The 15,116-nt window shown below is 33.2% G+C and overlaps 1 protein-coding gene and 1 long non-coding RNA gene across 2 annotated transcripts; one reads left to right on the plus strand and one right to left on the minus strand.

Annotated features, from left to right (window-relative positions):
- On the plus strand, positions 1 to 1,914 carry LOC133698248 (uncharacterized). The gene is made up of 3 exons (XR_009843046.1): positions 1 to 422; positions 731 to 824; positions 1,443 to 1,914. It is a non-coding gene; the product is annotated as an uncharacterized LOC133698248 (long non-coding RNA).
- Positions 1,915 to 13,614: 11,700 nt separating this feature from the next.
- On the minus strand, positions 13,615 to 14,705 carry LOC133699133 (ethylene-responsive transcription factor 12). Its single transcript, XM_062122281.1, has one exon. The coding sequence runs from the start codon at positions 14,475 to 14,477 to the stop codon at positions 13,947 to 13,949; it is 531 nt and encodes a 176-aa protein (XP_061978265.1). The 5' UTR covers positions 14,478 to 14,705; the 3' UTR covers positions 13,615 to 13,946.
- Positions 14,706 to 15,116: the final 411 nt, after the last annotated feature.

Consider the following 15,116-nt stretch of genomic DNA (forward strand, 5'->3'; position numbering starts at 1 on the left):
ACTATGGTGAAACACATAAGATCATTTCTAACGATGGCATATTGAACAAATAATCTGAGATAGTTGCTTGATGGTTACGATATTATTATATAAAAAAACAGAGAGAGAAAAGGAAATATAAATATAAATAAACATAAACCAGAGAATAGTTACTGTCTGTTTCGTAGTTTGTTAGTGTCGTAAATGCAAACAGTACTACCTTAAAAAAGAAGAGGAGGAGGAGGAGGAGGAAGTCTGTTTAATTTTGGTGGCAAGGAGAGAGAGAGAGAGAGAGAGAGAGAGAGGCGAGGAAGAGAGACAGGGTAAAGGTGGTTGTAATGGGGAGGGTATTTGCAGTAGGATTAGAGGCAGAAGGTAATGGTTCTCACAGGTGCAGGTTCTGCGACACCCCTCTTGCTCTCGGTGATCATCTCCTCTCCAGGGTAACTCATTCCGTTTTTTTCTTTCTTTTTGTCCTTTCTTTTTTGAGTTTTGATAATATTTAGTTAAAAAATTGAATTTTTTTGAGATGATTGAAAGATTGATTGAACTGATCATTTTGAAGAGAAGAGGAATGATTTTCTAGGGTAAGTTGGGTTCTTCTGTAATTTGGACTAAAGGGAAGCAATTTGAATTCTTTTGTTCTGGGTTTGTTTCCTCACGAAGATTTAGATGTTGGATCTTGCATGCATGGCATGGATTGTAGCTTTTCGTGTATTTGGGTTTAATTTTGCTCCGGCCTAAAATGCAGGATTTTTTAGGACAAGATGCATGCTTTTATAAATTCTGGGGCGCAAGTTTATTGCCAGTGGTAATATGATCTGACTGGCTGGATTTTGTAATGCGTAAGTTCTTATAATCTCTTGCTTTAGTTTGCAAATATTTTTTGGAGTATGATTTCGTTTTTTGGCATTCAGTGGTAGAGAACTGGGTGAATGTTATGTTTTGCGGTGGGGGAGGGTGGGAGCAGGTTGTTTCTAATGACCAATTCCTAGCTGGCCTTTGATGAAATGCACATTTGGTGTGGTGTTTCAATGACCATTTTGTTGTTTCCTGTTAATGAGATCTAGCCATCTACGGCCTAGATGGAGAGACAATCAATAATGCTGTTGTTTTGAAGTTCTCTTGTGCATAGTTATTAAACTAGGTCTAGGGCTCAATTTGGGGCAAGGTACGAGTTGGTCGGGTTAATCCGAGTTGATTTATTTTTTTAAGGTTAAAATGATATTATTTTGAAAAAAAATAGCAGGTTTTGGTTTTGAGTGGGTTGCATGTTTTATCAAGTTATATAGGTCAACTCTTTATTTATTGTGAAGCCTGGTCCAGACCAGTTTAACAACCATGATTTATTAGAATTGATAAGTGAAATAACTAATAAAATTTCAAATTTTTTTCTTTCATTCAGCATGAGAAAATCTGAGTGCATGCTCTATGTCAAATATTAACATTTTCCCTTCCTCCAGGGTCAATATATCAGTTGGACCACCTGAGGAAAAAAGGGAATGTATTATGCAATCAGATTTACCACATGCTTTCCCCTGAAAATAAAAATTGCAGATATACATATACTATGCCTCTCGGTCACGCCTACCTACCTGAAGTTGCCTTCCCTCAGCCCAAAAGGACTCAACAGCTCCATGGACCTTTTGTTTCACCGAGAGAAGTGTAGTGGGAATTAGGAACATGTTGTTGTCGAGAGTATATTTTTCAATGGAAACACAAACATTTTAGATCTCTATCGAGCAGGTTGTAATAATTGATTTCATTCGAGGTGCATCCATCCCCAGGGAGAATGTTTTTATTTAAATTAATTCCATCCATCATGCTCAGATTTGCTGTAGAATTCGCTGCTGCTGCAGCTTGGTAACTTGAAAACGAAGCTATATGAATCTTTTTTGTACGATATGTAATGTGCATACCTGAAAGTTTCGTTTTCTTTCTTTCATGTTATTTAAATCTGAATTCCTGTCCTCCAGAGTTTCCGCACCTTTTGTTTAATGTATATTGTTAATCGTATATATGTTACCTGTAGGTTGCAGCACATGATAAAAACCAAAAATACAAGAAGGAAAATTGGTTCTGGTAGGGTATTTACTTTCTCCATTGAGATCCTACATTTGAGCTAAAAAGCTACAAAGCTATGAGCGCCTGTAAACAGATGGAGGATCTCTGAGGAGGTCGCTAAAGAATTCAATTTGGATGCCCGCCCTGGTTCAAGTGATGGAGAGAATCCTTGGGAATTTGCTGTATACTTGTGAAATGAGTTTATGATAATCAAAACCATATACTAGGTTTAGTTCGTATATACAGCTTTAGGAGCTATAAACTGAAAACCTCATATTTGGCTGTTTATAGTGTATAAACTAAAATTTACGGGGCTGAATCTCAAATACTCCCAAGGACTTCAACATTGCGGAAATGCTTCACGCATGGAGCTCTTCTATAAAAAGCAGGTTTATTTGAAGTGCTGTCCCATGAAAGGATTTGAATCTAGGGCATAGCCTCTATGCTTCCCATATCTTTATTGCTGGACTTGGATTCAAACAAGAAATTATTTGGAGAGACAAACCAACAACGCATGCTGGATTCCCGGTGTCTTTGCTGCTTTTATCTTTAGATGCTTCTGTTGAGTGCTCGTTTATCACACCAAACTATACTTTTTTATTAATACAAATAAGAAAGCAGATTTGGGTTTCCTTGTGGCTTATCTCTTGAAAACAGCATAGGGACTTGTTCAAGACACATTCTCCGGTCACACAAGTGAAAAAAAGAAAACAAGATAGTGACAGAAAATATTTGATGTTTATTTAATTCCCATTAGATGAAGAGAAAAGGAGTGTTCGTTCAAGATTATAGAAAGTTTCAATCAGATATATTTGAAGCCCCCTTTTACTTTTATAAATGGCTGGTGCTTCTGTGACGAAGAAATTGTAGATGATGTAAGAGGTGACCTGCAATCATGGCAATGGCGGGTTTTCTGGCTGGTCCCCTTCTGATAGTAAGGTGAATGTTCTCTCCACCCTGAAACTGGTGTTTTCTTGGCGCAGGGAGGCTGGGGGGCCTAGGCTAGGAGTCCTCTTGCCTCCTATTTTGACACGTTACAGACGCTTTCCTCTGTGACGTTTGAGTTGATTTGAAGTAGGTGTCCTACCAATGCTTGACAAGATGATTTAATTATTTTGAGCAGTAGCCATGTCTGGTCTGGTCTGGTCACGTTATCATCGAGTTAAGAGATTATGACCATATTATTATGTGAATGGTTGCAGTCTCGTTTTCACAGCATAGAGCTTTCCAACATGAAAATAGCTCAGAAAATACGTCTGTCTTCCAAACTAGTCTAGTCGAGAGTCATGTTACGTAACTGTTCCCTAAATTGATGCCCTTCCTTCCACTTTTCATGATTTGTTGTCTCTGTTACACATGAGAAATTACTGTGCTAGTTTAATACACATGAAAAATCCTATATTATTATATAAAAAAACACAACAAAACACATTTTCACTAACCCTTTTTGAAAATTGTGGATGGCTCTGTTCATTTTACAGTGTCTTTTCTCGGTCCTCAAACTTTATTTCTTTACTATTTCATCCTCGCACTTGATGTTTGCATTGATTTATGTGTTATAATTCATTTTTATTTGCATCATATTGCATATATGAGGTATTAGTGTTTCATCCATGAACTAAACATCAGTTTTATTAAAGAAAAGAATTTTAATTTTTTTGTTGAAAAAAATGAGAGAACAAGGACAAAAAAAAGAAGAAAAAAAAGCATTCCTAATTTTACAGGTGCAAAAGGCTATAGTTTGATCCCTAAAGTATTATTTTTTTTATATATTTGATCCATATAGTTTGATAATTTTATGTTTGGGTTATAAAGTTTATTTTATTTGTGTTTTGATCCCTATGTGTTGAGGGAAAAGAGAAAAAGTTGCTGGAAAAAAAGGGAGAGAAATAACATTTAATCGACCACATTCATGTGACAAAAAAATTAATTTTAATATCAATAAATTTCTTTTAGAAATTGAACTCAAGTAAAGGTGGTTTGAAACTTTTTTCTATTGAAAAAAGTAAATCTAAGCTCACAAAGGGTTTTTTGAATTGGTCTATATATATATATTTTTATTGATTTTATGTGTTTTGGGGATAACAATGAATTTAATTAGATTGTTAGGATGTTTTTTAGGTGTTAACATTTTAAAACAAGTAAAAAAAATGGATTTTCTGGATTCAAAAAATTCAAAAAATAAAGAAACATCAGTTAAAAACAAACCGGAGCTAAACCAAAAGGGGTTGCATCATGCCAGCTTAGACACTCCTGTCCCCTGATTTTGAAAGGCCCCACAATATCCATCCTTTTGCAATTGACCCATTCTCAAGGGACCACAGAATTAAGAGTGTGTGGTTGCGCCACCGTCCAGCCCAATCAACGCCCCCGCGGCTCCTCAACATGAGGTGCACACGGCAGTATTAATTATTAAAATCAAAATTAAAAAGAAAAAGTAGACACTCAAAATCATGTGACTACTGCTGCTATACTGTGCTGTCAGCCCATAGTTTTGTAGTCAATCATTTTCTTTGAGAGGGTGGTATTTCTCACTTTACACACTGTCACCTTATTATATTTAATGGTTCCTTACACAACACCCCTTTTTTTTTTTTTTGAAAAAAAAACAAAAAAACAACAAAAACAAGACGGCCGGCCACCTCTCCACTAGCAACTTTATGTTTTTCTTATTACCCAATAATTGAAAGTAATTATTTCAATTCAAAATAAGAATATTTTTTAGTCAATTTACATATTTTTTCATAATTTATTATATTGATTTATATGATGTTCCATAATTTGCATCCAATATGGGGATAGTAAATTATGAAAATACATAGTTTTCTACGCCAGCGGTCTCTGTAGCTTGGAAGACTGCCCATATCAGCTTGCTTTTCATTAATTTGGTTGAGCATGTCCTCAATTTCATATTATATTGTTAATAATTAAAATATTAAAGAAAAGCAGAAAGTGACAAGCAAAGACAATGAACTTTGTGAGAGCCCCACCTCATCATGATGGGACGGCCTCTGCCACATCCAGAATACTGTAGACCAGAAAACAATATCTATATTTTAAAAAAAACAAATAAAAAAACTCTACACTTCATCATCCCCACATCCATTACCCCCCATTGCATTGCCCATCATGACATGATACCATGTGAGATAATGATGCCCTCCCTTGACAGCACCGTCAGTCACCAAGAATACGACAAGATGCACCAGCTGTGGATAAACTCAAATCCGGATTGGAGGATAGTGTCTGTAAACGGTGTCGTCGCGCCGCCACCGTCACCGACAGGGTCACGGAGTTTCTGTACGACAGAGAACATGAAAAAACAAGAAGGAAAGGAAACAGGTGATGAACAATAGTTTGTGTTCCATGTTTTCGTGTATGTTTGTGTGGTGGGTAACGTTAGAACGCCGTGACGCCTCTGCTGCCGACATATTCGCTCGTGAGGAGAACGGAACCCATTTTATTGTCCAGGCCCCAGGGATCATGCTGTGCTGCCACGTTCAGTAATATGGGTCCACTTTGGCAGATTATTTTGAATATTGGAGAGGACAAATCTACTAAATCTTTTTTTTCTTTGAATTTCTGAATTTAAATATCGAAGGCAAAAATGCACATGTAAGAAATACATTTTTAAAATCATTCAAAAAAAACCTTAGCCTTGATTGGTTTTCAAATTAATCTTTATTTTTTTTTAGAGGGGCAGGGCCCCGATGTTGTTCTAGAGCATCGAGCTCATTATTCATGTGTATATTTTTCTATATAAATTTAGTCTTTAATCTTAGTATTTTTGGGAATTGTTTCTCCTATTGACACTACTATGGTCTTTTCCCTCGCTTTATTAAAAAAAAAACTGGTGGAGCACTTAAGTCATTTTCCTGAACACCATGTTGCACACCACACTCAATTATGTATATAACTTGATGCAGTAAATGTTAATAGTCAATCATGGAATAGTATATGATTTCTCCATTATAATTAAGGAGACATGGAACAATCATTTTTTATTTTGAATAAATGTGATAAATAATATCTTAGCTTACATTTTTTTATTTTTTACTTTTATCGTAGGTGTCTAATCCAATAACATGAATTTTATGGGATTCAAACTGATGATCTCTAAAAAAATAAATTTAAAATCTGACCAGTTGAGTTGGACCTCTTCTATTATTTCTTAACTTACTATTTTTATTTTTTTGAATTAAATTCTGACGGCAAACTTAAATCGATTGAGTAAAAAGAAAAAACCAAAATTAAAAAAAGAAAAGACGGAAAGTGTGTGAGAGAGATGGAGGGGGGGACCGCAAGGGGAGCTTGTTCGGGTGGGTCAAATCGGTCGTTGTAAAAGGTGAAATGACGACCGGGTTGGGTGCATGCAGCAGCTGGTGCAGCACTGATGCTGCTGCCACGCACTGATTGCTGACGCCATATTAAATCAATTGAGTCCCTGTGTCACCAGCTTGCGTGCTGCCTCTTTTTTGTTGTTTTCCCCCTCCCCCCTCTTACTTTTATTATTCTGTTCTTTTTTTTATTTATTTTTTGTCTGATTTATTCCTCACTGCAATTTCACTTCTCTGACAACTATATTCGACATCTCCAATTTCTTTTCTTTGCCCAAGACTTTGACATTTGTACCCTTTGCTATCCATCATGGAGCTCGGGATATTATTATTCCCTCTTCCAAACACAATGCAGAAAATAAAGCTTGTAGTTATAGCTGTTAAAGCCATTTCTAAGTAATTAATATTCTCCTCCTTTCCAGGGCAGTAGTTGGTAGGTAAACTTTTGAGTAATAAGTGGCCACTGCAAAATTAATATTGTTTTTTAATTACTTTCTTTATTGTTTTAATATGCTTATATTAAAAATAAAAAGAAAACTATTTTTAATATTTTTAAATTGATTTTTATTTTAAAATATATTAAAATAATATTTTTTTTATTTTTTAAAATTTATTTTTAATATCGATATATTAAAAAAATTTAAAAATATAAAAAAATTAATTTACATATAAAAAATACAAAAATTTCAAAAACACGATACAACCATTATTCGAAACACCTCCTAAATAAACATTTCATATAAAATTATCTAATACACATATGCATCAGTACCTTTTTTTTTTAGAAGGCCAATCATTTAAGAATCTATTTCACAACATAGTTTTTAAGATTCTAATCATAGCCTAGAAATAATTACATATAAATAAATTAGTAAAAAAATAAATTAAAATGACTTTAAATTGTAAACATGTTTAGTAAAATTACCTTTAAATAAATTATTAAATAAGAAATACATATATAAGTTAAAAGTTAAAAAAATCAATTTTTTATTAAAGCAAACTTCTGATCTCTAACTAAATATACTTTTGATTTCTCTTTATATCAAAAGTTTAGAGACAACTTAAATCAAGCTATAAAAGTTATACAGTTATGAGATTCACTTTTTACTATTCACATGTTGACACATAAGTTTGTGTAAGAATTTAATTTAAAAAATCTATTTGTGTATTATTTTTCTACTGGACAAGGTCAAAACACTCAAATGGTAAAAGAGAGAGATTAGCGAGTTCTTAAGTTTTTGTTCTTAGATATTCCTCCAACCATAAAGGTAAGGTAAGGGAGGGGAAAAAAAAAGAGCGCCTATTTAGCTCGATCTTGAATGGTTCTACTAGCTCAATCTCAGCATGCTTCTCCTATTGTTTTCCTGAAATACATATATTCTGTGAAAATAATAAATTTAAAATTTTTTAGAAGTTTCAAGAATTTTGTTAGATAAATTTAAAATTGTTTAAGATTTATATAAATATTACTTGAAGACCATTCTTTTCAGCTTTAGACAATTGGTTCAAGACTCGATTGTCACAAACCACAAACTATCCAAGTATTCGCTATCTACCAGCAATCCACGTGAATCACTAGTGAAAAAATTTTTAAACCTTTTTAGAAAAAAATAAGACTAAAAGGATGATTTCACAATCAATACTATTTGAGAACAGATGTAATATTTTTTCATATTCACATAGAATGATGAATCCTCTCTTAATTATTCAAATACCTTCGTATAGTTTATGTAGTTATACCTAATATTTGCATGTTTGCTATCATTTATTAAGACAACGTGTAGTCAGGGTCAAAACATAACACTTCATATATAAGATAACTTAATAATTTTAAGTTTAAAGATCACTTACAAAAATATCACATGACCTTTTCATAGACATAGATGATCTCTCCATATGGAATTCTCTTACAGGTTAATTAAGTGCACATGTCATCTTACAAACATTTACATATTAGTTTTATTTATCCTTTATATTTTAATTTATAAGAGCAGCTGTTTCATTTCATAAAGAAATGAATGTAATATGCACCGATCTCAACAACTTTAATTAATGTTCAATCTTAATAGAACATTAATGAGGAATATTTAGAAATAATGTTTTGATGCAAAAAAAATCTCATAATTATAATAATTTTATAATTTTCTTTACAAAGCATTTTTGTCCTATATGTTTTATCTTTACTCTATATTTATTAATTAAACATTAGATTTATTAATTAAATATAAATTAATATTAAAGATAAAAAATTGAATGATAATAGATATATTTTAAAATTAATAAAATCAATACCCTTCTTGCCTTTCCACGCGTCTTTTAATAAATTAATCAAATTACTATATTTTTGCTTTCCAAAACTTTCATCTATTAAGAAAGATTGTCTTGATTGCTTTCTGCTTTGTGAATTTTGATATACTTCCCTGTCCTTTTCTTGTCAATTTCAAGGATTGAATTCAACGCTAATCTCGAATTCAATGGCTAAAATCTCATGATGAGGAAACATTAACAGGACCACGTTCAAATTAATAGCAAAATAAAATAATTAAACAACTCGTTTACCCAAAATTCGATCGAAAAACTAAAAACACTTTGGACACACCATTAAGCTTTAAATTAATAACCCAAGGAACAAATATGCACACAAAAGGGTGAGTTTCACATAATTAAACAATTGAGAAATAAAAATAAATGACCCAATATTTTTTAACGCTATAAGACATCAAGATGGGAAAACATTCATGGCCAAATAAATAAAATAATTATTTCACTAGCTTCAAAGAAATAGTAAAAACTTGAATATCAAGTCGAGATCACTTTCTCCTTTGTGCAAGCTTCTCACAATCCCAAAACTCGCTATGTTTTCTTCTCTACTCGTATTTTCTCTTGTTCTCTCTTAACTTGCTCTACGCTATAAAGAATTAAGAGATGTGTGCATGTTTTTTTAAAAAAAAAAAATCCAGGAAAAAATAGGTCTACTCTTAATTATGGAGTTGGTGTGTTGATACGTGGTCGTTCGATCGATCCCACATAAAATAAAGGGTCGCATCTATTTGCAACTATCCCAACGTTTTTCAAGATTGTTCATTGTCAACAATTGGTTCATAATCGAGTGCAATGTTTTCATGGGGTATAGAATGTCCAAATTAATAACTAGCTATATATCCATGTGTGATGGATGTATTATTAAAAATAATATGTATAAAAATACACAAATATATACTATTTTTTTGTTCAAAGCATACAAATAATTGAGAATGAATGAATAAATAAAAATGACTTGCATTCTGTACCAAAGAACAAGACTTCCATTTGGAAGTGGATTATTGCTTGATGGATGATGAATCACGAACGAGTGGGACAATGGCTGGCATTTTACTATACCGAAAAGTGACAGTTGAGGGGGACATTGAGAGCTCTCTCCCATCTCCACCCCTTTCTTCTCTTAAAAAAATAGCTAGATGATGAACATTTGAGGATTCTTGTTGAGATTTACTTGTTTAGCAGACAAATCCACCGTCCAGCGACAAAAAGGCAGGAAATGAAAAGGTTTACCGGTCAACTGTGGCGATCTCCGCCTATTATAATTTTCACCATCTTCCTAAATTATTCAAGGCTCAATAGAATCTACTAGTTACTTTGATATGAATTCTACAATGCCAAGAAAGGGAGAGGCATTAATAAAAATAAGATTAATTAAAGCTTTCTTTTTTGCTACATTATATACTCCTTTCCAGTCTTCTTGCCCCACTTAGATTACAGTATTTGTTTGGGCCACAAATATGTACGAGAATACGACATCTTGACAAGGTTGTTTTTTTTTTTGCAACTGGTAATTTTTTTTAGGGATACCTGGCTACTGTGTCGTTACCTAATTCCTATCTTCAATCTTTCAGTAGTATCGGGACCCTTTCCTTTACCATAAAATATTCGAATACTATCTCATATCTGATTGAACAAGACAACTAGGGATATTGGACTGATTCTTGACCCTATGATCATGGAGTGGAATCCAAAAATGCTTTCTTTATACGTGTACGTACCATCTTACATATCAGGCCATGAGGGAGAAGGAGTTCTCTGTACAGCCCCATCAATCATTCAGTTCCATCCATGTGCTGCCTTAATCATCACTGAGGATTAATTAGCATGAGTGCTTAATCAGTTAATTAACTGGAAAAAACAGAACATGAATGCCTCTTCTTTCCATTATTTAAGTACCTTACGGTCTGTACATAGCGAAGAGCATTTAGATTTGGCCTGTACTTCTTTTTCCCAAACAAGCCAGTCAACCTTGTTTCCAAGGAGCCAAGGAAATGGCTTGTCATTAAGCAGAAATGGGTTGCCAGGTTCACCGTCCTAATTAATCTAAATTAATCATTCTAATTTAGATTATAGTCTTTCAGAAGTCACAGTTGCAACGTTTTTGTTTAGGGATGGTGGTACCTTGTACCTTGTCTAGCTTATAAATCGTGTTGCCTTTACACTGCCGCTAACGACTAGTTCTGATTTAACATGTAAAAAATCACTCCACTTCGGTTGTTTGTTTTTTCCAATATTTAAAAACTGAGTTTGAAAAAGAAATAAAGCATTTATCTGTTTTTGTTTTTTTATTTCGAAAGATGTAAACACCTAACAGTTGCTTGTCAGAAATTTTCAAATTCAAACAAAGTGATTTTCAAGAATTTACGTTTTTTGAAGATTGAAAAATGAAAACAAAAAAAATAGGAAATTAAGCCAAATCTATCCATTTTATCTTCCAAAATGAGAAATAATTCATGATAAATGGATAAAGTGATATTTTAAAAGGGACAAAGAAAATGAAATTTTTTAGAAAAAATATTTGAAAAAAAAACATATTAGTCAATGAAAAGCTTGATAGAACTCACTAGCCACGGCTCAAACTAATTATTATTTAAAAAAAAAGATGTTCAAATAGAGTAAAATAAAAAATCTATAAACATTAAAATCAGAGCTGAGCCAACCTAAAATATCACGGCATACCTACTATTTATACTATGAAAGTAGAATAACCTGATAAAAAATAAAAAAATTATAATTTAAAAAAAAAACAAAAAAAATCGTGTTAACTTTTTAAACATGTGACCCGAGACATTAGACCGGAAAAAACCAATCTAAAAATATCATGAAGTTCAATTCTTAATCAATATGAGGAGCAAAATGAAAAATATAATACAATATATTTGAATTGAAGGATGAAATTAAAACCCATAAAACTTTTATAAAAAAGTCAAGGCAAAGAATTAAAAATCCAATGAATGAAGATCGAATTAGGGAATATAATATTTGATAAATTGGGATTAAATAATGAAATTGCAAACAAATAAATAAAAAGGAGCCAAAATAAAAAAAATAAAAGATAAAAAGAATAAGGACTGAAGTTGAAATACCAACAACCAAGAGAGTTAAGCTATAATTTTCAGGAGAGGAGAGAGAAACGAAGGGAAAAAAAAGGTCAATTAGAGACAAACAAAACTATCAACAGAGACATGAGCCCCACCAACAGGAAGAGGACATGACGGTGCTTCCAACGACACTATGAAGGGTATTTTTAGACGCAAAAAGGTGCCACACACACCACCTAAAGGGCTCGGGCGCCGCCCCCCTCTCGTGCCCCTAAGTGTGCCACACACAAATGTCTTTTCTTGTTTTTTATTTAACTACATATAAAAGTATCTCTGAGCTGACTTTTTAATTACAAAAAAAAAAATCATTGTAAAAAACAAAAAACACCCTTTGATCTCATGCTTAAATTTTTTTTATTTTAAAGATGTTCTCATCATTTTATCATATATTTTAATTATTTTTTATTTTTTATATTTGATCAAATACCAAATTGTTTCTCAGTTCAAATTTTAATAATGAAAAAAATATTATGAAAATACAAAAAAACATCTTCATATCAAGTTTAAATTTTTTGTTTTAATGAAATTTTAGTTGTTTTATGATGCAATTAAGATAAAAAAAATACTTATTTATCCTTGATGAAATAATAAATAGATATAAAGAGATTTCAATAATTTTGAATGCAAGTGTAAAATTTATTTTAGCGGAATAGCAAAAACATTATAGCAGAAGAAAATGGATCCGTGCGTGCTTGTATTTGTAATTTGCAGTAATAAATCCCATTTGTCATGATATTAGTTATGTCTTTAGTTCGTGATATAACATAAACCAGAAATTAAAAATAAAAATAAAAAATAAAAAAACCATCGATTCTCGCAATCTTTAATTTTTAACAACCTTAATTAGCACTCCCACTAATTAATTGATGGAACAGTTTTTTTTTCGAGCTTTTCACAGGAAGAAAGGCTGCTTGTTGGGAGTTGGGCCTCTAGGACACAAAACACACACCCCACATTTGATGAAGGTTGCAATTTGGTCATTCAATTTAAAAAGTTATGTCTTTTTCACCCCATCTATGCTCCTCCTGTATATATGCGATTCCCAAAATTCCGAAATGGAACTCCAAACCATTCATATGCCATTTTTAACAATATTATAACGCTTTTCTTTTTTTCATATAAATCATGATGAGAAAGACTATTGTTTCCATATCGGAATGGGTGGAAACTAGGAATGCATGCGGGGCTAAAACTCTACTAAAATTAAAAAGAAAATGTTTGTTTTTATTATTAATGTGAGTACCTAGATTAATTTGTGTATATTTTGATTAATGATTAATTTTACATGTTCTAAAGTTAATGATCATGTTTATAGGACTCGAACTGTTGACTTTTAAGGAGTTAACTCCGGATATAACTAGTTAAGCTGCACCCCTCAGGATTAAAAAAAAAAATCTTTAAATTTTGCAAATAGGTCTAAAGTTTTTCTACATAATAGTCATTACAATGAAAAAACTTACAAATTGGTCCTTAATATGCAACTTTTGAATCCACTTTTGGTATGTTTGAATAACTGTATGATCTTAATATGTTCACTAGCCGACCGGCACCCAAATAGATTTTATAGCCCCCGCCCTTGATGTCTTTACAAGTGAGGTTTAAAGAACTCAACACTCGTTCTTGCAAGACTGCCACAAGCAGAAGCTCAAACTTCTAGCGCGTCTCAAACAGGAAAGCGCGTGAGGGGAAATCGCATAAAGGCCAAAAAAAGTAGTCTTTGCATCCAATAATTCTCTTTTTCTTCCTTGTGTGTCTAAAGTCTAAACCAGGATCAAGGCCGGAAAAGGGCAGAGATGGATCGACAAGAATAATAGAACGGACGAAAAGAAGTTACTTTCCATTAAAACTAAGAAAACATTATGTATATACAAACAAGTCCTTCATGATTCTTAGTTTATAAATATTTTGTTGTTAATAATACTCCCTTTTCTTGCCTTAATACAAGGTGTAGATAGTGAAGCAGACGGTGCAATAGGAAGGGAAAAAAAAAAAAGAGGAGAAAAAAAAGGAAAATAAGAGATAGTGGTAAGGTTAATAATAAAAACCAGCCGCAAGACATGCCTTAGAAGAACAAAAGGAGACAGACCGTCTTCTTCTTCTTCTCCATCGTCATCATCAGTTAATTGTTACTATTAATATTCACTCACAGCCACAGAGGTGGAGGCTCGTTCAAATCTATTGGCAACCCACGTCGCACCATCCCCAAAAACGAAGCCGGAGCAACATTTTCCGGCACCGGAGCTCCAGCTACAGCACCAACACCAGGACCCTCTATTTTCACTACTGACCCAGAAGCTGCTGCAGCCTCAGTAGCATTGAAGTTCATTTCTTTAAAAACCACTCCAGTCTGCAAGAACTCACCAAGACCACCAAACCTGTGGGACCCGACATGAGGACTTGAACTCCAACGAAGGTGGTGGCGGTGAGGGTCGGATGGAAGATTAAGGTCCAGAGAGAGACCAGAAGTGGAAGGTGGTGATGGGAAGTTAGTCTTTGCCTTAGCTCCACGAAGAGAACGAGCTGCACCATCATAAGCGAGAGCAGCTTCTTCAGGTGTATCAAATGTGCCTAGCCATACCCGTGTTTTCTTCCATGGGTCACGTATTTCTGCAGCATAGCGACCCCATGGTCTCTTTCGAACTCCCCTGTAGTGTCCTTCCCTTGAAGAAGCCATGAAAGGAAGGGAGCAGAAAGGGATGATAAAAAAGAAAAGGAAGCTTTGAAGAGGTAGTATGAGAGAGAAGGGGAAATGTGAAAAAGAGAGGATGCATAAGGAGGGGAAGAGAGTATAAAAGTGGAGGGTCCCACGTAGTCACCCGTAATCGTCGGCTGGACGGCACGATCAGCTTGTTTATATTAAAGAAACCATATGCCCTTTGTATGTGCAAATCTATATTCTCGTTTTCATTTCTTTTTCTTTGCAAGTCTTTCGGATCCTTCCCAAGTTTGGCGCATCAAAGACGTTACTATTCTGTGACCTTATTTCGGTGATGTTTCGGACTTTGATTAATTCTATATTTTAAAATATTTTTAGTTATTATTTTAAAAAATATATATGTTTTATTAAAACTATTGTAAGATGAATTTGTGCTTGTAAAATAAATAAAAAACAAGTTTTTACCAATAATAAAATATATTATTTTAGCCTGGTTTGAAATACACTTACGAGATGTGGTGCCAACAAAAAGTTATTTATTTTAAAAAATAATTTTTTTTGTATAATTGGTATAAAAAAAAATTTAAAATTGAATCAGGTTTAATTATTAAATTGATCGAACCTAACTTATTAGAAACCGATCAACACATTTTACTT

Source organism: Populus nigra, chromosome 7 (genome assembly GCF_951802175.1).
Source record: "Populus nigra chromosome 7, ddPopNigr1.1, whole genome shotgun sequence".
NCBI lineage: Eukaryota > Viridiplantae > Streptophyta > Magnoliopsida > Malpighiales > Salicaceae > Populus > Populus nigra.